The sequence below is a fragment of the Limanda limanda genome, chromosome 1 (assembly GCF_963576545.1).
Source record: "Limanda limanda chromosome 1, fLimLim1.1, whole genome shotgun sequence".
In the NCBI taxonomy this organism is placed as follows: domain Eukaryota; kingdom Metazoa; phylum Chordata; class Actinopteri; order Pleuronectiformes; family Pleuronectidae; genus Limanda; species Limanda limanda.
This window is the reverse complement of record NC_083636.1, coordinates 319540-345682: the sequence shown is the minus strand read 5'-3', so window position 1 is coordinate 345682 and position 26143 is coordinate 319540. Positions and strand designations below refer to the sequence as shown.

The 26143-nt window shown below is 40.0% G+C and overlaps 1 protein-coding gene across 1 annotated transcript in view; it reads right to left on the bottom strand.

Moving 5' to 3' along the window:
* The window catches only part of ptpa (protein phosphatase 2 phosphatase activator), a 27340-nt gene extending 1550 nt beyond the window's left edge, over positions 1 to 25790 (bottom strand). The window contains exons 1-9 of the mRNA XM_061071318.1: positions 25739 to 25790; positions 15649 to 15746; positions 15412 to 15498; positions 14705 to 14830; positions 14494 to 14611; positions 13234 to 13333; positions 12377 to 12501; positions 11758 to 11858; positions 7115 to 7222 (exon numbers count right to left, since the gene is read on the bottom strand). Coding sequence (XP_060927301.1) covers positions 7115 to 7222; positions 11758 to 11858; positions 12377 to 12501; positions 13234 to 13333; positions 14494 to 14611; positions 14705 to 14830; positions 15412 to 15498; positions 15649 to 15746; positions 25739 to 25763 — 888 coding nt within the window. The 5' untranslated portion in view covers positions 25764 to 25790. The remainder of the gene's footprint in view (positions 1 to 7114; positions 7223 to 11757; positions 11859 to 12376; positions 12502 to 13233; positions 13334 to 14493; positions 14612 to 14704; positions 14831 to 15411; positions 15499 to 15648; positions 15747 to 25738) is intronic.
* Between the last annotated feature and the right edge of the window lie 353 nt (positions 25791 to 26143).

Below are 26143 nucleotides of genomic sequence, written 5' to 3'. Positions count from 1 at the left end.
CATTCATCAGCCTTCAGGTCTCACTCTGGAAAGTTCTGGACAATATTCAGAGTTCAGGTCTGAAAGTAGCTTTAGATAAATATAAAGTTTAATTTGAAGAGTCGGTTCCCCGGTCTCTCTCCTCCAGTGTGTAAATACAACTTGAGACTAGAAGACGTGCTGGTCTTTGACGACATGATGTTCACGAGCACGAGTTCTCTCAAGAAAGTTTCATGTCTGTGCAAGTCGAGTTTTGTACAGTGCACTGAAGTGAACTCATTGAGAAGAGAAGAAACACGAGTTGTGGTAAAAAGCTCAGATCTGTAAAGACGGTGGAAGCGTGAGACGATCGTCTGGTCCTCATCGAGTCCGTGGAACATAAAACAAGTTTCTGTTTCACACATTCAGACTCAGACAGAAACCAGAGGATTCTGCTGCTTCCAGCTCGGAAACCCTGAGTGGGGCCGGGGGGGGGGAGAGGAATGTGAGTCTGCTGATGGTTGCTCCAGGCTCGGAGGGAGAGAGAGAGAGGGAGGGAGGGAGAGGGAGAGGGAGGGAGGGGAGAGGGAGAGGGAGAGGAGGAGGAAGAGGAGAGGGAGAGGGAGAAGAGAGGGAGAGGGAGAGGAGAGGGAGAGGGAGAGGGAGAGGGAGAGGGAGAGGGAGAGGGAGAGGGAGAGGGAGAGGGAGAGGGAGAGGGGAGGGAGGGAGGGAGGGAGGGGAGAGGGAGAGGAGGAGGAAGAGGAGAGGGAGAGGGAGAGGGAGAAGAGAGGGAGAGGGAGAGGGAGAGGAGAGGGAGAGGGAGAGGGAGAGGGAGAGGGAGAGGGAGAGGGAGAGGGAGAGGGAGAGGGAGAGGGAGAGGGAGAGGGGGAGGGGGAGGGGAGAGGGAGGGAGGGGAGTCTGCTGATGGTTGCTCCAGGAGAGGGAGGGAGGGAGGGAGGGAGGGAGGGAGGGAGGGAGGGAGGGAGGGAGGGAGGGAGAGGAGAGGGAGAGGGAGAGGGAGAGGGAGAGGGAGAGGAGAGGGAGAGAGGGAGGGGAGAGGGAGGGGAGTCTGCTGATGGTTGCTCCAGGAGAGGGAGGGAGAGGGAGGGGAGAGGGAGGGAGGGAGGTGATGAGAGAGGGAGGGGAGAGGGAGGGAGGGGAGTAGGGAGGGGAGAGGGAGAGGGAGAGGAGGAGGAAGAGGAGAGGGGGAGGGAGGGAGGGGAGAGGGAGAGGGAGAGGGAGAGGGAGAGGGAGAGGGAGAGGGAGAGGGAGAGGGAGAGGGAGGGAGGGAGAGGAGAGGGAGGGAGGGGAGGGAGGGAGAGAGAGAGGGAGGGAGGGAGAGAGGAGGATTTAATGAAGGGAACGGCAGAGGGGGGGGCAGACAGCTTGGCCCCTCGCAGGCTGCTCTGGAAAACACAGGATGTGGGCGAGCAGGCTTAGACATCCCCCCCGCCCCACCCCTCCTCGCTTAACCCTTTCCTGCCTCTCTCTCCTCTCCCCCCCCCCCCCCCCATAGACATTATAGAGATGTGGACGACAGATACTGACAATAAATAACAAAAAAACTCAAACAACAAAAGATATTTACTGATGCGTTAGGGTTAACCCTAACCCTAGTTATTTTGACAACAGAAGTTTACTTAACTTTGAAGTTAAAATGAAAAATGTAACTCTTTCAACACATGTTCAGTATTATTCAACCTCCAGCTTCAGGACTTTGTGGATCATCCTCTAGCTTTTATAACTTCTAACAAACGTTTTCGGTAAGTACAGACAAGCTTCTTTCAACTCTCGATCGGAATCTTTGCCCATTTCTCACGTGAACAAGCCTCTCGCTCAGTGATGTTTGATGGCTTCCGTGCTGCAGCTGCCTTCTTTGAATCCCAACAAAGATTTTCAATCAGATTTAAATCCTGTGACTGAGGAAGCCACTCCAGGACGTTCCAGGACCTTTTTCTCAACCAAGCTTTGTCTGACTTGGAGGTTTTGCTTTGGATCATTGTCTTTCTGGAAAGTCCAATGATGACCAAGGTTCAATTTGTCAACAGAAGGCTTCACATTCCTCCTTAAAATGGCCTGGTATCTCTGTGAATCCATGATGCCAGGTACACGATCCAGATCGCCCGTTCCTGCCACAGAAAAACTGCCCCACATCATCTTTGCCCAACCTCCATGCTTGACCTGGGGATGGTATTCTTCTGGTCAGAAGCCTTTCACATGCCAGACCTACCGCTGGTCCATACGTCCAAACAGTTCCAGTTTGGTTTCATCAGTCCAGAGAACTAACACCCAAAACTCAGTCGTCTCATCCAAATTCCTCCTGGCAGATTCTAGTCGACACTTGATGTTCCTTGTGGTCAGGAGCTGAGTGCGTCTTGGAGCCGGCCATGAAGTCCTTGTTTATTCAGTGCACGTCTTATAGTTGCCACTGTTGGGGAAGGCCCAGTGATCTGACCTAGAACAAAGAGTCGTAAAACCTTAGACTTGCCTAGGGAGACCCCTCACATGAAAAATCCAGCATGGAGCCCTTATCTCCATGTGGCAGCAGATCACTTCCTGGGTCCCCCACTGTAAACCGCCCCTTGGGGCCAAATTCTGATAGTTAATTGGCCGGGGGCCACACTGACCCCTGACCCCTCCTCCCAGGGGGGAGTCACCTGGAACATGACTTAAAAAGGCTGAGCTCACAGAAACCTTTTTCTTTTCCTCCGATGCTGATGTGACAACGAGACCCCCCCCCGGGGTCTCACTAGTTAACCCAGCAACTTAAGGAGGCAACTAACTCTTTGTTCTCTTTTTCTACTCCAACGCTGAAGTTACCACTAGGCCTCCCGAGGCTTTACCAGACGACTTAGTAAACTAATGGAGGCGATAAGACATTTATTTGAATTCTTTTCATTTTATTCTTTCATCTTAGTCGACGTTTTATTTTGGATAGGACTTTTCCTGTTTTAACTTGAAGGACCGAAACAGGAAATTACCCGCGGAACGATCTCAGACTGTTTCATTTTCCACACGGACTTTACTTTTATTCTTTCTCCACACGATCTACAACGGCTACAAGCAGCCGCACGTTCCTGTGAGTGAGCACGAGCTCCGCTGCTACCGAAGAAGACGAAGCCTCATCCTGTCACGGAGCACGACGGATCCGCTCCGGCCCAGCTGCGGTGCTCATGGGAGCTCGCCTGAGAGACTTCAAGCTATTCACTGAACCTCCGGGAGATTCGCGCCAACGCGCATGCAACCCACGAAATCACGGTCACAGTAAGAGGCTTATGTTGTCTGGGCAGATGTTAGTTTTAATACGTAGCGTATTGATTTAATACTTGAGTGTATGTTGTTGGTGGAACCTCCGTGTTCCATTGTTTTAGCCGGCCACTACTCCGAGCAGCTACTTCCGGTTTCCGGTTTGATGGCAATATTTTGTGTTACAGTAAATAGGGCCGCGAGAAGAGCCTCCGCCCGCACTGTTAACGTCTGGGTGAGTCTGCAGTGATTTCACCGATCAGAACCTCGGCCCACAACGCTCGCTTGAGGGCTGAGGGGTGAATCACTGTTAACTCATCTCAGGCGTATTTTTAAGAGCTTCTTTGAACTCTCCTTACATGTTTTCTCTCTCTCTCTCTCTCTCTCTCTCTCTCTCTCCTTCTAAACCGACCTATACACACTTCTGACCTGTATTTATAATACAGTTCATGTCACATAGTTAAATCTATGCTTAGAGAGGCTGAACACATCTGGAAACCATTCGGCCCCCAAAGCCAAGCAGAGATAAGAATTCTCTTTGTCTAAAATTTCCTTTGTGTAATTCATGTGACGACCACCAGTGTGCGCTCCGGCCACATGGTGTCATTAACATAGACTCCATCTTGAATAACGCAAGTTAACCCACCATTTTGAGTCTATTATTGCCACGCCTCCGCTCTCTCTCTCCTCCCATCCTGGCTCTAAATTCATAACGGCTCCGCCATCTTGTTTTGTAGTCAATCCGCCATTTTGAGAGTTTTTAGGCCTTGATTCCACGAATCATGATCGGCCGCCATCTTAGATGTGACTGCGTCATCGCCACGCCCCCTTTCTTTTCTCTCGCTCTCTCGCTCTCTCTCTCACACACACACACACACACACAAACACACACAGACACTTTGATAGACAGACAGATACACACACACAGAGACACATAGATGGACCAGAGGTTACATGCGTGTTCTAAATTGTGATAAGCTGCTGTTGTTATCTTTGAAATATGGGAGTTTGTTAAAATGATAAATCATTAAATAACACTAACTTTATTTCACACACACACACACATAGACACACATACACAGAGAGACACTTTGACACAGACACACACACACAGAGACAGACATACATAGGTAGACCGCAGGTTTTACATGTATTGTCTGAATTGTGATAAGTGCTGCTGCTGTGTTTATCTTTGAAATATTGGAGCTTGTTAAAATGATAAATCATTGAATAACATTATAACTTTATTTCCCCTTTTTAATAAATACTTTTGTAATTAAAGTATCTGTAGTCTGTGATTATTTGTGCATAAGTGTGTGATTGCAGCTGGATTATGATTGCCTGTGCTCGAACTTAGAAGCCTTCCCTGTTTATTAAGTAATCGTTAATATTAAAATATTGACATTATTAATTTGACATTTATCATTATGAGACTGATAATTATAGCTTGATATGTTGGTCCCTGGAAACCAGGGTGGTGCCCCCCTTTCTCAATTATTAATATAGATAGTATTATTCTTAAATTGATAATTTTATTGTTTTTGACTGATTATTTTCATTATTCTTGGTTGATAACCTTATCATTGTTAATTGATAGCTTGTACTTTCTAATTGATAATTCCTATTTTCTCATTAGTGGTTTTATTGTTATTTGATTACTGATCATCTTCAATTAATAATTTAATTATTTTTGATAGATAATTTTTATTATTTTAATAATCATATCTCATGATTATTAATAATTAGCCAACGTCAAGTCTACTCCTATTGCACAACACCACTGAAGCACTTGGACCAGCCTTCATCAGGTCGTCCTGTAGGAGTCCTGCAGTCACACGGGGTTTCTCTGAGTTGTTCTGACTAAAGGCTCCTTTATACTTCTCAGATAGATAGGACCGCCCTATCCGCCGTGGAACGCCCTCTCCGAGCGCCTCGGACAGCTTTTCGTGCACGTCTGATTTTTCTAACTATCCGTGGATATTTCGGATAGCCTACGGACAGCCCTTGCCTGTGATTGGTCCGCTAACGACATAATTTCCGTATGACATCATTTCCGTACGACGTTATTTCCGGACCTCAAACTTTCTGCTTCTTTCTCTATAACAATAAACACAAACAAAACTATGATTCTACGATTAATGTGACGTGTGTGTTAAGCCAGCGGAGTTGTCCGGCTGACGGTGGCTCGTTAGAGCACTGACGGCATGTGTGCACGGTCACATACGGTTAGAACGAGCTTTCAAAACGGCGCTAGCGGGCTAGGCTAACGGGCTAGCAACCATGCTAACTGCGGTGGCAACGGTGCAAAAACCCGCCGTCACGACTTTAATTCCACTTCTATCATGACACTGTTTCTATAATACCGTCAGGTTAGAAGCAAACACTGGGTAGTAGTTAGTGTCGGGAGTCCCTGCTGACTGTGTGTGGAAGCTGGGAGGGAGCTAGCTAGCTCTGTGTAGCTTCTAGCTACATGTAGCCTCAAGCAGCTTCAAGCTGTGGAATTAGCAACACAGTTCGGAAACAAGACCGGGGAACCGCTGCGCTAAGAAACGATTACATCAGCATTTTGACCTGCTGGGTGTCACTTTATTTTATTTAGTTGCCATCGTAGCTACACTGTGTGTGAGGGAAGTGGGGGGGAGGTAAATAAACAGCGTGGACTTCTTCTGATGACTCGTGAGGTAGGCTTCTCCCAGCTTGTCTTCCGTTGCGCCACCTACTGTTCTGGGGTCGAATTGTTTTCACGGACAACTATAAATGAAAAAGTGTCCGTCCGATCTGTCCGTTCGTCCGTCCGTAACGGATTACGGAGTAGCATGATGGAGCCTTAAGTTGCCCCTTGATGAAATGTTGGGTTTCTTCCACGGCCAGGCTGGTTTGCTGCTGCTCCATAAGTTTTAAACTTCCTCATAATGATCCCAATGGTGTCTCTTGGAATATAATTTTTTGGGGAAATCTTCTTCTACCCAAGGCCTTCCAGGTGTGATCGAATATTTTCCTCTCAGCTTTTATGCACGCTCCTTTGTCTTTCCCATGATTGCAACTCACCTTGAATACCTTCACGGGGGGGGGGGGAGTTCCCAAAGGCTAAATTATGTTTCAACTCCACTTTAGGACAAAAAAAACTGTCAGACAGCTTTGCAACAACAATATTATATGGGGGTTGAATAATTGTGACATGGCTTTCTTAAGAAAATATACTGCTACACACAAATACTACATCATGCATTTTCCGTGTTTATTTTCTGTATCACTCAACTCATAAAGAAGTCATCCGAAGTAACTTTAATTGATAAATCCTTAAAATCTTTGGGGGGTTGAATATTTCTGATTGCAACTGTACGTTCTGTTTGCTCCTTCCTCCACCAGGCTCCTCACAACCGAGCTCAGAGAGGACACCTCGTGTTGACTGACCCTAACCCTGACCCTGACCCTGACCCTAACCCTGACCCTGACCAATCAAAGAGTAATACAGCCGAGATCGGAGCTTAACGCCAACACACGGGCGATGCTGCACATTGTGAGCAGGTGGAAGAAGAAGCATCGTCACCATCTTAGATTAGCACGATATAATTTGCTAATCTGTCAAACAAAGTTCAAGAGTTAATTAGGAGGGAATCATGAATGGAAGGAGAAGCCATTAATTAGACACAAGATAAGTTCCTAAGATGCTCTCTCTTTCTCGAGGACGTATCCTGAAGGTGGCGCTGGTGGTGAAGTGTTACATTAGCACTTCTCCTGGTTGAAGGTGAAACTACACCCAGATCAATTTATCAGGATTTGTATCAGATTGTGAATAAACATGGGCTGAAATTGATGCTTTGAAACCTACTTCTTCTTCTGCAAACTATTTATTAGACTGATTCATAAATGGAGAATTGGACTGATGAAGAGAGTGATGAAGGTGTACCTCAGCCTTGTACATTCGGATCAGACCCTGGTTGACTTTGGACCAGGTAGGAACAGCGCTGATGTTCCACAGCTGGTTGGAGTGTTCAGCAAATGGACCGGTCTTCATCTACAAAGCAGAGAAAGAGCCATGAAGACGACAGGACCTGGAGAACGAGATCCACACGTAACAAAGACGGAGCTGCAAGTTAAAGACAAAGATCTCAAACAGACACTGGATTATGTTGAAGGGTGGAAATGAAAAAAGTGGTTTTATAAATTAGTCTTAGTTTTTTTAGTTAATTCTTCTGCAGTATGAAGTTCCTATGTTTTTAAAATGGGTCATTTTCCAACCTCTTAAATTCCTCTTGAAACCATCGTTTAATGCAGAATTAATACAGAAGTTATGGGTCAAGGCAAATAATTTACTACTGGAAAGGGATGAGTTGGGTTGGGGCCAGCTGGTTGGCATGTAACTTCAAGAGAAAAAAGATATATTAAATTAATATAATAATGAATATATATACATAAACATGTGAAAACATTAGGATTCCTAATGACAAAGAAATGCAATTGATGATACTTTACAACCATTAACTCTAATGTAAATAGCTAAATAAAGCACAAATACAACCAAATATATAGAACTTGAGGTAACAAAGTAATTAATTATGTAAAATGCACATATTTTCTTTATTGTATATTCTGTAAAAGATTTAATATCAGCAAATACTAATGAAAATACAAATTTCTCTGAGAAGGGAACATATCGTAGGATTTTTATCCGCTCTGATTTTAACTGACTATTCAAATAAAGCAAAAGCTGAACGAAAGCCCTTTTAAGTTTTGTGTCCTCAATGGATTTTAGATCGAGAGAATGAAAAAAGGCTTTAAATAATTTAGTTTCTTCATTGATTGAGTTTAGTCAGTTCCGATGGATTCTAACTCGAGAGCAGACTAGAGGTTAACTGGTCACATGACTCCGGATGTGAAAGTGGTCACGAATCGACACAAACTCAGAGAATCGTCTTCAGCTCCTTTTAGTTTTATGAAGTTTTCTGGCCGATTGTGACCACATTTCATTCCTCTAGCATTGATTTGTATAGAATATGATGGAAGAGAGAGAGTGTGTGAGCTTTAAAGACAGAAGACAAAAAGTCAAAATACATAAAAAAACAATATCTTCATATTCAGTGTTAAAAGTGAGACACACAAAAACAAAAGTGTGAATTTATAAATGTATGAATGAAGCAGGACGTTTTCCCACCCAGACCCCCGGGCATCAATCTAACAACCCTCTCCTTTTTCCATCCCCCCATTCACCACACTCCCCCAGCCCCCCTTCCAACCCGTCAAATCCCCCACCCACACACACACAGACACACACACGCACACAGACACACGCACACACATGCTGCGGAGACACTTTCCAGGGCCTCACATGAGAACACATGGGGGAAGGGCTGGCGGAGGGAGGAAAGGGGGCGGAGACAGACCGTACTCCCCGGAGGAAGGAGTGATTCACAGCAGCATGTGGTGAAGGAAGTGACTCATGTTTAGGACTACACACACACACACACACACACACACGCACACAGACACACACACAGACACACACGTACAGACACACACACACACACACACACACACACACACACACACACACACACACACACACACACACACACACACACACACACACACACACACACACACGCACACAGACACACACACAGACACACACAGACACACACAGACACACACAGACACACGCACACACACAGACACACACACACACAGACACACACAGACACACACACACGCACACAGACACACACACAGACACACACACAGACACACACGTACAGACACACACAGACACACACACACACAGACACGCATACACGCACGCACGCACACACAGACAGACACACAGACACACAGACACACACACACACACACACACACACACACACACACACAGACACACACACATATACACACACACGCAAACACACAGACACACACACACAGACACGCACAGACACACACAAACACACACACACACAGACACACACACACACACACACAAACACACACACACACACTCGCACACACAGACACACGCACACAGACACACACACAGACACGCACAGACACACACACACACACAGACACACAGACACACACACGCACGCAGACACACACACAGACACACACACACACGCACACACACAGACACACACACAGACACAGACACACACAGACACACACAGACACACACACAGACAGAGACACACACACACACGCAGACACACACACAGACACACACACACACAGACACGCACAGACACACACAGACACACACACACACACACACGCACAGACACACACAGACACACACACACAGACACTCGCACACACAGACACACGCACACAGACACACAGACACGCAGACACACACACACGCAGACACACACACACACGCACACACACACACGCACACACACGCACACAGACACACACACACGCACACAGACACACGCACACAGACACACACACACACACACACACACACACACACACACACACACACACACACACACACACACACACACACACACACACACACACACACACACACACACACACACACACACACACACACACACACACAGACACACACACTCACACACAGACACACACTGAAGTCAGTAAAAACAAACAGATCTAAACAAAGAGGACTGTGAGGGTTTGATATGAATCCTCACGGCAGGATTTTAAACGCTCATGATTTCCTCCAAACACGGATCAGATCCATTCGACTGGACAGAGTCAATCTGCGCTGACAGAAGCTTTGTCCCACAACAGGAGCAGTTGTTGTATCACACCGTGGTGTGCAGCACATGAATTATCGGATCATCGTACGATGAAGATGTTTCTGAATCAAATCTTTTGGCCGTCGCACTAACTTAGATTTCATTTAGGCAAAAATAAAAACATAAAAGCGAGAGAGCCAAACACAAAAATGCTGACCAACCTGTCCACTCTTTCAGGTTATTATTATTTTCCAAAAATACATATTGTTGACCAGCAGAAAAAAACTGGAAGAGTTTTCAAAGAGAATAATAGAAAACAGATCAAAGTAATAAATCCTCCCACAGAACATTTGATATGTTTCTGAGAGAAATTACCCAAAAAATTGATTATCAATTTATTTGCAGATTAATGAAAAACTATTTCAGCTCTAAAACGCTTCAACACCAAAGATACAAGTCCAAGTAGAATTATGTCACAAAACATAAAACACACAAAGAATGGACGACAGCAGCATCCTTCCACAGCCCTGAGGAGGAGAGGGAGGTCAAGCAGCAGCATGAGGAGGAGGAGGAGAGAGAGGGAGAGAAGGGGGTGGGGTGTCTGAGGGGGGAGAAGGAAAGGGATGTAGCTGCTCCCCCCCCCCCTTCCCTCCCCCACTTCCCTCCCCTCCCTTCCTGCTCTGGCTCCTGACCAACAGAATCCACCTTTCCTCCCTCGCTTCCTGTTCCTGAACGAAACCTCATTCAGCCGTGATCCACGTCACACAGAATATTTTAAAATGTTATTATTACAAAAAAACCTTGGGTAAAAATTTAAAATCTAAGATCCTGACATTTTTTTTGATTTTTTTTAAATTGTCCACACAATGAAACTTTTCTACCTGAAAGCAGCAGCTTGGTTAAAGTGAGTCTGATGTGTGAGTGAGAAGCAGAGAAAGTTTCCTCCTTCTCTCCCTGAGCGTCTGTTCTCTGTGAATCTGCTGAGTAGGTTCCCCCCCCCCCCCCGGTGAGTGAGTGGGCCCCCCCCCCCCGGTGAGTGGGTTCCATCTCCTGAGAGAAGAACTGACTGAGAGTCACAACCTGTCTCAAGCAGCTGCAGCTGAAGAGTGAAGCTGAACTGAGATCAGTTAGAAACACTCTGAAGTTATTAACAACCAGAGTTTATCTCACAGATTCAGCAGGAAACTGTGAAACATGAAGAATCTGAACAGTTTGGTGGATTTGTTCCAGCTGCAGCTCTTCAGGGTCAGGAAGCAGAGGATCATGGGTAATATCCAGTGGGAGGACACAGTCAGTCAACACATCGTTAGACTTTGTTTTTACATGAAAAGAGTCAGTCAGCACATGTGGCAGCAGGGGGCGCTGTGGCTCAGTAACTGTTACATAGCGCTGTTTTAAAGCTCTTGCTGGTCCTGGAGCAGCTGCAGCTGCAAGATGTGACCGATACATTTCACCACTCCCATCAACCCCCTCTTCAAGCTCCGCCCACCAAACACATGAACTGCTCTCTAACTTGTGTCGTCTCTGCTTCACGGGATAAAATGACCGGTTGTGTTTCCACTGTCTTCACGACTCACCTAGGATCTATTTTGCAGATAACTTTATTTATTGATGCTATTAAGACAAAGAGAATTTCTGCAAATGACTAACAAGTGTTTCAGAAACAAATGACCAAACCGACGTCTCAAGTTTTCTACGGATCACTGTCAAACTTTTGTACTGAAGTTAGCGTATGAGAGAAGGTAGAGTTCACATGGAGCAGATTCTAGTGAATGTCTGACAAACACTAAGATATATAAACGTGATTATAAATCAAACATGTGTCGTGTGTGTTTCACTGTCTCACCTCGTTAATGAACTTGATACAGTCCAGAAAAATATATTCTTGCTGATGCTCGTTCACCACCCGCTCGTCGATGAAGTGACGGGGCTCCAGTGTCGGGTGATCTGCGTGGAAGTAAGCGCACATGTTCACCACCAGGTGCCACTTGTCATTGTACGAGAAGCAGAGGTTGGACCAGAGCACAGGATGTTCTACAGCAGGTTATTCTGTTCACATCAGTATCAGCTTACAGATAGTTCTTATTCATTAAAGCTCTACATCAAACCGGTTGCTCTGTCATCCGACGGAAATAAAAACTATTAAATCAGCTCGTTTCTATAAAATTCTCCTGCAATATTTTTGAACAATTGACAACACATGCTCATATTAAGATGCGTGAAATTCAGATGTAAATCACCTATACTGACATGTGTGTTTCTATTTCCAGAGAGGAAAACAAGGAGCAGGGCTACCTCCTCTCTGAAGCAGACAAGTGGTTTTTCCCTGCCAGGGTTGTATTCATTTACATTTTTCTTTTTCTTTAACAGTTCTGTAAGTTTTAACACCAACTTCCTGTCCTGAGTTCCTCTACATAAGTCCCTTCAGATACAGACTCATCCTTACAGCTCTTATATTTACTTACCAACGAACTGGGAGCTGCCCCATATGAAGGGCAGGAACTGGAAGTCATCCAGTCCCCACACACCTTGGCTTCCAGCTGGCTCCATTCTGTACGTCCTCTGCAGCTTCCTCATCACTGACAGGTACCTGAGAAAACACACACACGGTTCACAACGTGGAGCAGCAGCAGCTTGTCGGGTCCGACTCGCTCGAACAGGAGCATGTGGGAACATCCAGGCGAGGGGCGGAGCCTGTAGAGCAGCAGGGGCGGAGCCTGTAGAGCAGCAGGAGGTTGTCTGGTCCGACTCGTTCAAACAGGAGCATGTGGGAACATCCAGGCGAGGGGCGGAGCCTGTAGAGCAGCAGGAGGCGGGACATGACGTATAAACTCTGCTGTGGACAGATCAGTGTTGTTGTTTCCAGCTCCTCCACACGGCGTCGGCCTCATCACCAGAAGATCTGGAATCTCCTCGTGTTTCCAAGTGGACGTCTTCGTCTTCTACGTGTCCGGCTCCTCTTCTTCATCCTGAGATCTTTGTGTTCTTCAGGTTTCACGTCACGTGTTAGAAACCTCATCCACACGTCCACTCGCTCTCTGGGAAGCTTCCACACGTTCTCCTGCTGGTTCCTCACATGGACTCATGAGGACATGTTATACACATGTTACCAGGAGGCTGCAGGAGAAGATCCAGAACATGTCCAGAGACTCTGACTCACACATTTGTTCTCACCGACAGAACATCCAGAACCTCCAGAACATGTGAGGAACATGTGAGGAACACGTTAGGAACACGTTGGGAACACGTCAGGAACAGTTCCAGACATCAGCTCATGTCTGAAAGCTGTGTTGTACAACTGAAGACGTGTAAATCAGCTCACCTGTTAAAAACTCTAAAAACAATAGCCAGGCGATCATCTGCTCCGAGAGCTCCGACCTTACAGAGGCAGCAGAGGAACGCAGCAAAAGCAGCTTCATGACCTGAGACGACAAACACAAAAACAGAAAAGATCTTGAAACATCAGCATCATCTGTGTGATAATTAAGTTTGACTCCATTAAATTAATTACAACATGAAAAAGCTTTCACAATCCGTGTTTTGAAGTTATTTCTTCATTTAGATTTTTGTTTTATTCTTTCTCTGTTCTTGGACTAAATGTTTCCTGCGTTTGTAAAAGATCGGAATCGAGTGGAATACAAATAAAGGCATTAAACAAAAACAAACAAATACAACCAAATAGATAGAAGTGCATTGTTTAAACAGATAAATAAAAGTTTGAGATAAACAAAACACAGCTTTATATGTGAAAGGCACATGGGGGGGGGGTAGAATTTGAGTAACATTTACTTGTACTTGAGTATTTCTATTTTATAAAACTTTATTTTGCTTTTTTCCATGCAGCACTCCACTATGTTTATTTCAGTTTTATCTTTTAGATACTTTCTCGAATAAAATCACAGTAACCCTCTGAAAACTAACCTGTTTCATGATCATAATATTTACAACATTCACTGTTTTTGCAGCAGAAAGTCGACGCCTCTGTCTTGTACCTAAAATATTATTATCTCAAAAGGTAAAAGCTGTTCATAGTCATGGAGAGTTAATACATATTTCTGTATTTAGAAATATTTCGGGACAATATGACTTTATGTTTAGCAAAATTTGATTAAATTAGAGTTTTGTATTGTTCAAAAGACAATTTAAGTTATTCACAATTTAGTATTGTTAAGTGACTTACAGAACCTTTTAGCTGAAGTCGTAAAGACTTTAGAGACATGAAGTATTTGAGGATCTTTTAAAAAATGGTATCACAATACTAAAAATACTAAAGTAGAAACTGGAGGAACGTTTCTGTTGTTGGGTTTCAAGGGTTAAAAAACACCAATGCTAGGAACTCTAATTTCAATACATTTTTAAAGATTAGGTGGTCAAATTATACAATTTCCCCAAAAATATTAAACATCAGAAAAATGTATGTAGGAGAACTTAAATGTTTCTCTCTTAACGCCTCATCATTTATCTCACAAGCTCTTTGGTTGAGAGCCACTGGACTAAACGTCCAACCACAACACAACCAGAAGACTATAGTGTGAGTGTTTTGTGTAGAACATTGTAAAGAAGGTGGACACACAGCTGTTACCTGTTCCATAGTCTATCCTGGTGGGGTTCCCCACAGACTCTTTCAGATACACGGCTATCTCTGGAGCTGCTGCACATTTGTCAGCAGGGATCAATGCTGACACCAAGGCCTCTGCTTCCTACTCACACACACACACACACATCACGTTCTACATACAGAGCATGTGGTTGGTTGCATGAATGTGTGTGTGTGTGTGTGTGTGTGTACTAACCTGGTCTAGTTTGCTGTACCAGGTTCTGTAGGCCTTGTTACCAAAGCGGGACGGCTGATCGACAGGGGGGGTCTCGTTGATCCATCGGTCCAGAGTCTCCAAAAGATCTAATAACTTCTCCACCGTCTGTAACACAACAGATCAGGATGTAGCAACACTGTCGATTCCTTGGACACTAAATGAGCAGCAGCACCACATGATCGATTTAATGAACCAGAGAAATACAGAGAAAGCAAAGAAGCAACATATTCATTTCAGGGTGATAATAACAGTCTCAAATTTATACAATTGGCTTGATGCACACACACACTTGTGCAACTTGTACTGATCAACAGCGCCCTCTGCAGCCACACGTAGTGATTGACTCTGTTGGTCTCTGAGTCTTACAATAACTTCAGAGTGTTTCTAACTGATCTCAGTTCAGCTTCACTCTCCAGCTGCAGCAGGTTGAGACAGTGACTCTCAGTCAGTTCTTCTCTCAAGAGATGGAACCGACGCTCAGGGAGAGAAGGAGGAAACGTTCTCATGTTCACACTCACAATCAGACTCACTCTAATTAAGCTGCTGGTTTAAGGTAAAGAGTTTCTTTAAAGACGGATTCATGTGAATGGGAATCCTTAAGGCCCCGACAATAACAATTCTGTGATTGAAAAAGACCAATACACCAGGAATGAAGCCTTTAATGCCTCTGATAAGACCATACTAACCTCAGACACTGTATATTCAGTTGTGAGCTTCTTTCCTTTCACACCTTCATTCAATGCCAAAACGAATCCCATATAATCAGCATATGCCTGGAAAAAACAGAGTTTAACATGAAGTGGTGAATAATAAAGTAAATTAACAGAAGAAGAGTATTACTTTTATCACTTACACAAAAAGGCACACAAGATAAAAACCTTTGAGACTGGGAAACAAGTGCACATCGCAGCCACACAACCTACTTGTGATCGTTTCCATTTACTCATGTCAGGCACCACGCTGATTTCTTTCTTCGGCACCATAAAGGTGACTTCAGGTGCTTCATCCTCGGGTATGGATCCTACAAAAATATTTAAAAACACTGTTTAGAGAGCAGCTGTTGAATTGTGGTTGCTATGTGTGAGATTTCAGAATTTCTTAACTCAATATTGACGGTTAACAACATTAGAGTTTATATTCAGTCTGTGTAGAAGCTAACATTAGTGTTTATATTCAGTCTGTGTAGAAGCTAACATTAGTGTTTATATTCAGTCTGTGTAGAAGCTAACATCACTAGTGTTTATATTCAGTCTGTGTAGAAGCTAACATTAGTGTTTATATTCAGTCTGTGTAGAAGCTAACATCACTAGTGTTTATATTCAGTCTGTGTAGAAGCTAACATTAGAGTTTATATTCAGTCTGTGTAGAAGCTAAAATCACTAGTGTTTATATTCAGTCTGTGTAGAAGCTAACATCACTAGTGTTTATATTCAGTCTGTGTAGAAGCTAACATTAGTGTTTATATTCAGTCTGTGTAGAAGCTAACATCACTAGTGTTTATATTCAGTCTGTGTAGAAGCTAACATCACTAGTGTTTATATTCAGTCTGTGTAGAAGCTAACATTAGAGTTTATATTCAGTCTGTGTAGAAGCTAACATTAGTGTTTATATTCAGTCTGTGTAGAAGCTAACATCACTAGTGTTTATATTCAGTCTGTGTAGAAGCTAACATCACTAGTGTTTATATTCAGTCTGTGTAGAAGCTAACATTAGAGTTTATATTCAGTCTGTGTAGAAGCTAACATTAGAGTTTATATTCAGTCTGTGTAGAAGCTAACATCACTAGTGTTTATATTCAGTCTGTGTAGAAGCAAACATCACTAGTGTTTATATTCAGTCTGTGTAGAAGCTAACATTAGAGTTTATATTCAGTCTGTGTAGAAGCTAACATCACTAGAGTTTATATTCAGTGTGTGTAGAAGATAACATCACTAGTGTTTATATTCAGTCTGTGTAGAAGCTAACATTAGTGTTTATATTCAGTCTGTGTAGAAGCCAACATTAGAGTTTATATTTAGTCTGTGTAGAAGCTAACATTAGAGTTTATATTCAGTCTGTGTAGAAGCTAACATTAGTGTTTATATTCAGTCTGTGTAGAAGCTAACATTAGTGTTTATATTCAGTCTGTGTAGAAGCTAACATTAGAGTTTATATTCAGTCTGTGTAGAAGCTAACATTAGTGTTTATATTCAGTCTGTGAAGAAGCTAACATCACTAGTGTTTATATTCAGTCTGTGTAGAAGCTAACATCACTAGTGTTTATATTCAGTCTGTGTAGAAGCTAACATCACTAGTGTTTATATTCAGTCTGTGTAGAAGCTAACATTAGAGTTTATATTCAGTCTGTGTAGAAGCTAACATTAGAGTTTATATTCAGTCTGTGTAGAAGCTAACATTAGAGTTTATATTCAGTCTGTGTAGAGGCTAACATTAGAGTTTATATTCAGTCTGTGTAGAAGCTAACATTAGTGTTTATATTCAGTCTGTGTAGAAGCTAACATCACTATAGTTTATATTCAGTCTGTGTAGAGGCTAACATTAGAGTTTATATTCAGTCTGTGTAGAAGCTAACATTAGTGTTTATATTCAGTCTGTGTAGAAGCGAACATCACTATAGTTTATATTCAGTCTGTGTAGAAGCTAACATTAGAGTTTATATTCAGTCTGTGTAGAAGCTAACATTAGTGTTTATATTCAGTCTGTGTAGAAGCTAACACTAGTGTTTACATTCAGTCTGTGTAGAAGCTAACATCACTAGTGTTTATATTCAGTCTGTGTAGAAGCTAACATTAGAGTTTATATTCAGTACATGTAGAAGCTAACATTAGAGTTTATATTCAGTCTGTGTAGAAGCTAACATTAGAGTTTATATTCAGTCTGTGTAGAAGCTAACATTAGAGTTTATATTCAGTCTGTGTAGAAGCTAACATTAGTGTTTATATTCAGTCTGTGTAGAAGCTAACATCACTAGTGTTTATATTCAGTGTGTGTAGAAGATAACATTAGTGTTTATATTCAGTCTGTGTAGAAGCTGACATCACTAGAGTTTATATTCAGTCTGTGTAGAAGCTTACATTAGAGTTTATATTCAGTCTGTGTAGAAGCTAACATTAGAGTTTATATTCAGTCTGTGTAGAAGCTAACAGTAGAGTTTATATTCAGTCTGTGTAGAAGCTAACATCACTAGAGTTTATATTCAGTCTGTGTAGAGGCTAACATTAGAGTTTATATTCAGTCTGTGTAGAAGCTAACATTAGAGTTTATATTCAGTCTGTGTAGAAGCTAACATCACTATAGTTTATATTCAGTCTGTGTAGAGGCTAACATTAGAGTTTATATTCAGTCTGTGTAGAAGCTAACATTAGTGTTTATATTCAGTCTGTGTAGAAGCTAACATCACTATAGTTTATATTCAGTCTGTGTAGAAGCTAACATTAGAGTTTATATTCAGTCTGTGTAGAAGCTAACATTAGTGTTTATATTCAGTCTGTGTAGAAGCTAACACTAGTGTTTATATTCAGTCTGTGTAGAAGCTAACATCACTAGTGTTTATATTCAGTCTGTGTAGAAGCTAACATTAGAGTTTATATTCAGTACATGTAGAAGCTAACATTAGAGTTTATATTCAGTCTGTGTAGAAGCTAACATTAGAGTTTATATTCAGTCTGTGTAGAAGCTAACATTAGAGTTTATATTCAGTCTGTGTAGAAGCTAACATTAGTGTTTATATTCAGTCTGTGTAGAAGCTAACATCACTAGTGTTTATATTCAGTGTGTGTAGAAGATAACATTAGTGTTTATATTCAGTCTGTGTAGAAGCTGACATCACTAGAGTTTATATTCAGTCTGTGTAGAAGCTTACATTAGAGTTTATATTCAGTCTGTGTAGAAGCTAACATTAGAGTTTATATTCAGTCTGTGTAGAAGCTAACAGTAGAGTTTATATTCAGTCTGTGTAGAAGCTAACATCACTAGAGTTTATATTCAGTCTGTGTAGAAGCTAACATTAGAGTTTATATTCAGTCTGTGTAGAAGCTAACATCACTAGAGTTTATATTCAGTCTGTGTAGAAGCTAACATTAGTGTTTATATTCAGTCTGTGAAGAAGCTAACATCACTAGTGTTTATATTCAGTCTGTGTAGAAGCTAACATTAGTGTTTATATTCAGTCTGTGAAGAAGCTAACATCACTAGTGTTTATATTCAGTCTGTGTAGAAGCTAACACTAGAGTTTATATTCAGTCTGTGTAGAAGCTAACATTAGAGTTTATGTTCAGTCTGTGTAGAAGCTAACATTAGTGTTTATATTCAGTCTGTGTAGAAGCTAACATCACTAGAGTTTATATTCAGTGTGTGTAGAAGCTAACATCACTAGTGTTTATATTCAGTCTGTGTAGAAGCTAACATTAGTGTTTATATTCAGTCTGTGTAGAAGCTAACATTAGAGTTTATATTCAGTCTGTGTAGAAGCTAACATTAGTGTTTATATTCAGTCTGTGTAGAAGCTAACATCACTAGTGTTTATATTCAGTGTGTGTAGAAGCTAACATTAGAGTTTATATTCAGTCTGTGTAGAAGCTAACATTAGAGTTTATATTCAGTCTGTGTAGAAGCTAACATTAGTGTTTATATTCAGTCTGTGTAGAAGCTAACATTAGAGTTTATATTCAGTACATGTAGAAGCTAACATTAGAGTTTATATTCAGTCTGTGTAGAAGCTAACATTAGAGTTTATATTCAGTCTGTGTAGAAGCTAACATCACTAGAGTTTATATTCAGTCTGTGTAGAAGCTAACATTAGTGTTTATATTCAGTCTGTGAAGAAGCTAACATCACTAGTGTTTATATTCAGTCTGTGTAGAAGCTAACATTAGTGTTTATATTCAGTCTGTGTAGAAGCTAACATCACTAGAGTTTATATTCAGTCTGTGTAGAAGCTAACATTAGAGTTTATATTCTGTCTGTGTAGAAGCTAACATTAGAGTTTATATTCAGTCTGTGTAGAAGCTAACATTAGTGTTTATATTCAGTCTGTGTAGAAGCTAACATTAGAGTTTATATTCAGTACATGTAGAAGCTAACATTAGAGTTTATATTCAGTCTGTGTAGAAGCTAACATTAGAGTTTATATTCAGTCTGTGTAGAAGCTAACATCACTAGAGTTTATATTCAGTCTGTGTAGAAGCTAACATTAGTGTTTATATTCAGTCTGTGAAGAAGCTAACATCACTAGTGTTTATATTCAGTCTGTGTAGAAGCTAACATTAGTGTTTATATTCAGTCTGTGTAGAAGCTAACATCACTAGAGTTTATATTCAGTCTGTGTAGAAGCTAACATTAGAGTTTATATTCAGTCTGTGTAGAAGCTAACATCACTAGAGTTTATATTCAGTCTGTGTAGAAGCTAACATTAGTGTTTATATTCAGTCTGTGAAGAAGCTAACATCACTAGTGTTTATATTCAGTCTGTGTAGAAGCTAACATTAGTGTTTATATTCAGTCTGTGAAGAAGCTAACATCACTAGTGTTTATATTCAGTGTGTGTAGAAGATAACATTAGTGTTTATATTCAGTCTGTGTAGAAGCTAACATCACTAGTGTTTATATTCAGTCTGTGTAGAAGCTAACACTAGAGTTTATATTCAGTCTGTGTAGAAGCTAACATTAGAGTTTATGTTCAGTCTGTGTAGAAGCTAACATTAGTGTTTATATTCAGTCTGTGTAGAAGCTAACATCATTAGAGTTTATATTCAGTGTGTGTAGAAGCTAACATCACTAGTGTTTATATTCAGTCTGTGTAGAAGCTAACATTAGTGTTTATATTCAGTCTGTGTAGAAGCTAACATTAGAGTTTATATTCAGTCTGTGTAGAAGCTAACATTAGTGTTTATATTCAGTCTGTGTAGAAGCTAACATCACAAGTGTTTATATTCAGTGTGTGTAGAAGCTAACATTAGAGTTTATATTCAGTCTGTGTAGAAGCTAACATTAGAGTTTATATTCAGTCTGTGTAGAAGCTAACATTAGTGTTTATATTCAGTCTGTGTAGAAGCTAACATTAGAGTTTATATTCAGTACATGTAGAAGCTAACATTAGAGTTTATATTCAGTCTGTGTAGAAGCTAACATTAGAGTTTATATTCAGTCTGTGTAGAAGCTAACATTAGAGTTTATATTCAGTCTGTGTAGAAGCTAACATTAGAGTTTATATTCAGTCTGTGTAGAAGCTAACATCACTAGTGTTTATATTCAGTCTGTGTAGAAGCTAACATTAGTGTTTATATTCAGTCTGTGTAGAAGCTAACATTAGTGTTTATATTCAGTCTGTGTAGAAGCTAACATTAGAGTTTATATTCAGTACATGTAGAAGCTAACATTAGAGTTTATATTCAGTCTGTGTAGAAGCTAACATTAGAGTTTATATTCAGTCTGTGTAGAAGCTAACATTAGTGTTTATATTCAGTCTGTGAAGAAGCTAACATCACTAGTGTTTATATTCAGTCTGTGTAGAAGCTAACATTAGTGTTTATATTCAGTCTGTGTAGAAGCTAACATCACTAGAGTTTATATTCAGTCTGTGTAGAAGCTAACATTAGAGTTTATATTCAGTCTGTGTAGAAGCTAACATCACTAGAGTTTATATTCAGTCTGTGTAGAAGCTAACATTAGTGTTTATATTCAGTCTGTGAAGAAGCTAACATCACTAGTGTTTATATTCAGTCTGTGTAGAAGCTAACATTAGTGTTTATATTCAGTCTGTGTAGAAGCTGACATCACTAGAGTTTATATTCAGTCTGTGTAGAAGCTAACATCACTAGTGTTTATATTCAGTCTGTGTAGAAGCTTACATTAGAGTTTATATTCAGTCTGTGTAGAAGCTAACATTAGAGTTTATATTCAGTCTGTGTAGAAGCTAACATTAGAGTTTATATTCAGTCTGTGTAGAAGCTAACATCACTAGAGTTTATATTCAGTCTGTGTAGAAGCTAACATTAGTGTTTATATTCAGTCTGTGTAGAAGCTAACATCACTAGAGTTTATATTCAGTCTGTGTAGAAGCTAACATTAGAGTTTATATTCAGTCTGTGTAGAAGCTAACATCACTAGAGTTTATATTCAGTCTGTGTAGAAGCTAACATTAGTGTTTATATTCAGTCTGTGAAGAAGCTAACATCACTAGTGTTTATATTCAGTCTGTGTAGAAGCTAACACTAGAGTTTATATTCAGTCTGTGTAGAAGCTAACATTAGAGTTTATGTTCAGTCTGTGTAGAAGCTAACATTAGTGTTTATATTCAGTCTGTGTAGAAGCTAACACCACTAGAGTTTATATTCAGTGTGTGTAGAAGCTAACATCACTAGTGTTTATATTCAGTCTGTGTAGAAGCTAACATTAGTGTTTATATTCAGTCTGTGTAGAAGCTAACATTAGAATTTATATTCAGTCTGTGTAGAAGCTAACATTAGTGTTTATATTCAGTCTGTGTAGAAGCTAACATCACTAGTGTTTATATTCAGTGTGTGTAGAAGCTAACATTAGAGTTTATATTCAGTCTGTGTAGAAGCTAACATTAGAGTTTATATTCAGTCTGTGTAGAAGCTAACATTAGTGTTTATATTCAGTCTGTGTAGAAGCTAACATTAGAGTTTATATTCAGTACATGTAGAAGCTAACATTAGAGTTTATATTCAGTCTGTGTAGAAGCTAACATTAGAGTTTATATTCAGTCTGTGTAGAAGCTAACATCACTAGAGTTTATATTCAGTCTGTGTAGAAGCTAACATTAGTGTTTATATTCAGTCTGTGAAGAAGCTAACATCACTAGTGTTTATATTCAGTCTGTGTAGAAGCTAACATTAGTGTTTATATTCAGTCTGTGTAGAAGCTAACATCACTAGAGTTTATATTCAGTCTGTGTAGAAGCTAACATTAGTGTTTATATTCAGTCTGTGTAGAAGCTAACATTAGAGTTTATATTCAGTCTGTGTAGAAGCTAACATTAGTGTTTATATTCAGTCTGTGTAGAAGCTAACACTAGAGTTTATATTCAGTCTGTGTAGAAGCTAACATTAGAGTTTATATTCAGTCTGTGTAGAAGCTAACATTAGTGTTTATATTCAGTCTGTGTAGAAGCTAACATCACTAGAGTTTATATTCAGTCTGTGTAGAAGCTAACATTAGAGTTTATATTCAGTCTGTGTAGAAGCTAACATCACTAGAGTTTATATTCAGTCTGTGTAGAAGCTAACATTAGTGTTTATATTCAGTCTGTGAAGAAGCTAACATCACTAGTGTTTATATTCAGTCTGTGTAGAAGCTAACATTAGTGTTTATATTCAGTCTGTGAAGAAGCTAACATCACTAGTGTTTATATTCAGTGTGTGTAGAAGATAACATTAGTGTTTATATTCAGTCTGTGTAGAAGCTAACATCACTAGTGTTTATATTCAGTCTGTGTAGAAGCTAACACTAGAGTTTATATTCAGTCTGTGTAGAAGCTAACATTAGAGTTTATGTTCAGTCTGTGTAGAAGCTAACATTAGTGTTTATATTCAGTCTGTGTAGAAGCTAACATCACTAGAGTTTATATTCAGTGTGTGTAGAAGCTAACATCACTAGTGTTTATATTCAGTCTGTGTAGAAGCTAACATTAGTGTTTATATTCAGTCTGTGTAGAAGCTAACATTAGAGTTTATATTCAGTCTGTGTAGAAGCTAACATTAGTGTTTATATTCAGTCTGTGTAGAAGCTAACATCACTAGTGTTTATATTCAGTGTGTGTAGAAGCTAACATTAGAGTTTATATTCAGTCTGTGTAGAAGCTAACATTAGAGTTTATATTCAGTCTGTGTAGAAGCTAACATTAGTGTTTATATTCAGTCTGTGTAGAAGCTAACATTAGAGTTTATATTCAGTACATGTAGAAGCTAACATTAGAGTTTATATTCAGTCTGTGTAGAAGCTAACATTAGAGTTTATATTCAGTCTGTGTAGAAGCTAACATCACTAGAGTTTATATTCAGTCTGTGTAGAAGCTAACATTAGTGTTTATATTCAGTCTGTGAAGAAGCTAACATCACTAGTGTTTATATTCAGTCTGTGTAGAAGCTAACATTAGTGTTTATATTCAGTCTGTGTAGAAGCTAACATCACTAGTGTTTATATTCAGTCTGTGTAGAAGCTAACACTAGAGTTTATATTCAGTCTGTGTAGAAGCTAACATTAGAGTTTATATTCAGTCTGTGTAGAAGCTAACATTAGTGTTTATATTCAGTCTGTGTAGAAGCTAACATCACTAGAGTTTATATTCAGTGTGTGTAGAAGCTAACATCACTAGTGTTTATATTCAGTCTGTGTAGAAGCTAACATTAGTGTTTATATTCAGTCTGTGTAGAAGCTAACATTAGAGTTTATATTCAGTCTGTGTAGAAGCTAACATTAGTGTTTATATTCAGTCTGTGTAGAAGCTAACATCACTAGTGTTTATATTCAGTGTGTGTAGAAGCTAACATTAGAGTTTATATTCAGTCTGTGTAGAAGCTAACATTAGAGTTTATATTCAGTCTGTGTAGAAGCTAACATTAGTGTTTATATTCAGTCTGTGTAGAAGCTAACATTAGAGTTTATATTCAGTACATGTAGAAGCTAACATTAGAGTTTATATTCAGTCTGTGTAGAAGCTAACATTAGAGTTTATATTCAGTCTGTGTAGAAGCTAACATTAGAGTTTATATTCAGTCTGTGTAGAAGCTAACATCACTAGAGTTTATATTCAGTCTGTGTAGAAGCTAACATTAGTGTTTATATTCAGTCTGTGAAGAAGCTAACATCACTAGTGTTTATATTCAGTCTGTGTAGAAGCTAACATTAGTGTTTATATTCAGTCTGTGAAGAAGCTAACATCACTAGTGTTTATATTCAGTGTGTGTAGAAGATAACATTAGTGTTTATATTCAGTCTGTGTAGAAGCTAACATCACTAGTGTTTATATTCAGTCTGTGTAGAAGCTAACACTAGAGTTTATATTCAGTCTGTGTAGAAGCTAACATTAGAGTTTATATTCAGTCTGTGTAGAAGCTAACATTAGTGTTTATATTCAGTCTGTGTAGAAGCTAACATCACTAGAGTTTATATTCAGTCTGTGTAGAAGCTAACATTAGAGTTTATATTCAGTGTGTGTAGAAGCTAACATCACTAGTGTTTATATTCAGTCTGTGTAGAAGCTAACATTAGTGTTTATATTCAGTCTGTGTAGAAGCTAACATTAGAGTTTATATTCAGTCTGTGTAGAAGCTAACATTAGTGTTTATATTCAGTCTGTGTAGAAGCTAACATCACTAGTGTTTATATTCAGTGTGTGTAGAAGCTAACATTAGAGTTTATATTCAGTCTGTGTAGAAGCTAACATTAGAGTTTATATTCAGTCTGTGTAGAAGCTAACATTAGTGTTTATATTCAGTCTGTGTAGAAGCTAACATCACTAGAGTTTATATTCAGTCTGTGTAGAAGCTAACATCACTAGTGTTTATATTCAGTCTGTGTAGAAGCTAACATCACTAGTGTTTATATTCAGTCTGTGTAGAAGCTAACATTAGAGTTTATATTCAGACTGTGTAGAAGCTAACATCACTAATGTTATATTCAGTCTGTGTAGAAGCAAACATCACTAGTGTTTATATTCAGTCTGTGTAGAAGCTAACATTAGTGTTTATATTCAGTCTGTGTAGAAGCTAACATCACTAGAGTTTATATTCAGTCTGTGTAGAAGCTAACATTAGAGTTTATATTCAGTCTGTGTAGAAGCTAACATTAGTGTTTATATTCAGTCTGTGTAGAAGCTAACATTAGAGTTTATATTCAGTCTGTGTAGAAGCTAACATCACTAGTGTTTATATTCAGTCTGTGAAGAAGCTAACATTAGAGTTTATATTCAGTCTGTGTAGAAGCTAACATTAGTGTTTATATTCAGTCTGTGTAGAAGCTAACAGTTTAACACAGTTTATATTTGATCACCTTTTTGTTGCTCTGTTTCCGCCATGGCGCCGCTTCTCACTCTTGTCTTCGTGGCATCTCGGCTGATTTAAAGCAGCCATGGCTCCTCACTGCCTCCAATGGACGGAGAGGGAACGACAGCTCCAGAGGTTTTCTTCACTTTGTTTATGCGCAGTTAAAATAAAGTAAAAATAATTTATGAATGTTTCTTCGACACAAGAGTCACATAAATGTGCTGCACGTGTTAAATATAAAAGTGCAGGGTTTTAAACCTTCACAAGCTGGGAAGCAGACACTTATACCACAATTAATTAACCACAAAGTATATGATTAAACATTATTCATACTATATCAAATATGAATGAACTCACCCCACATTATTATTATTATTTTTATTGTTGATGACAAGAACTTAACAAACCAGGA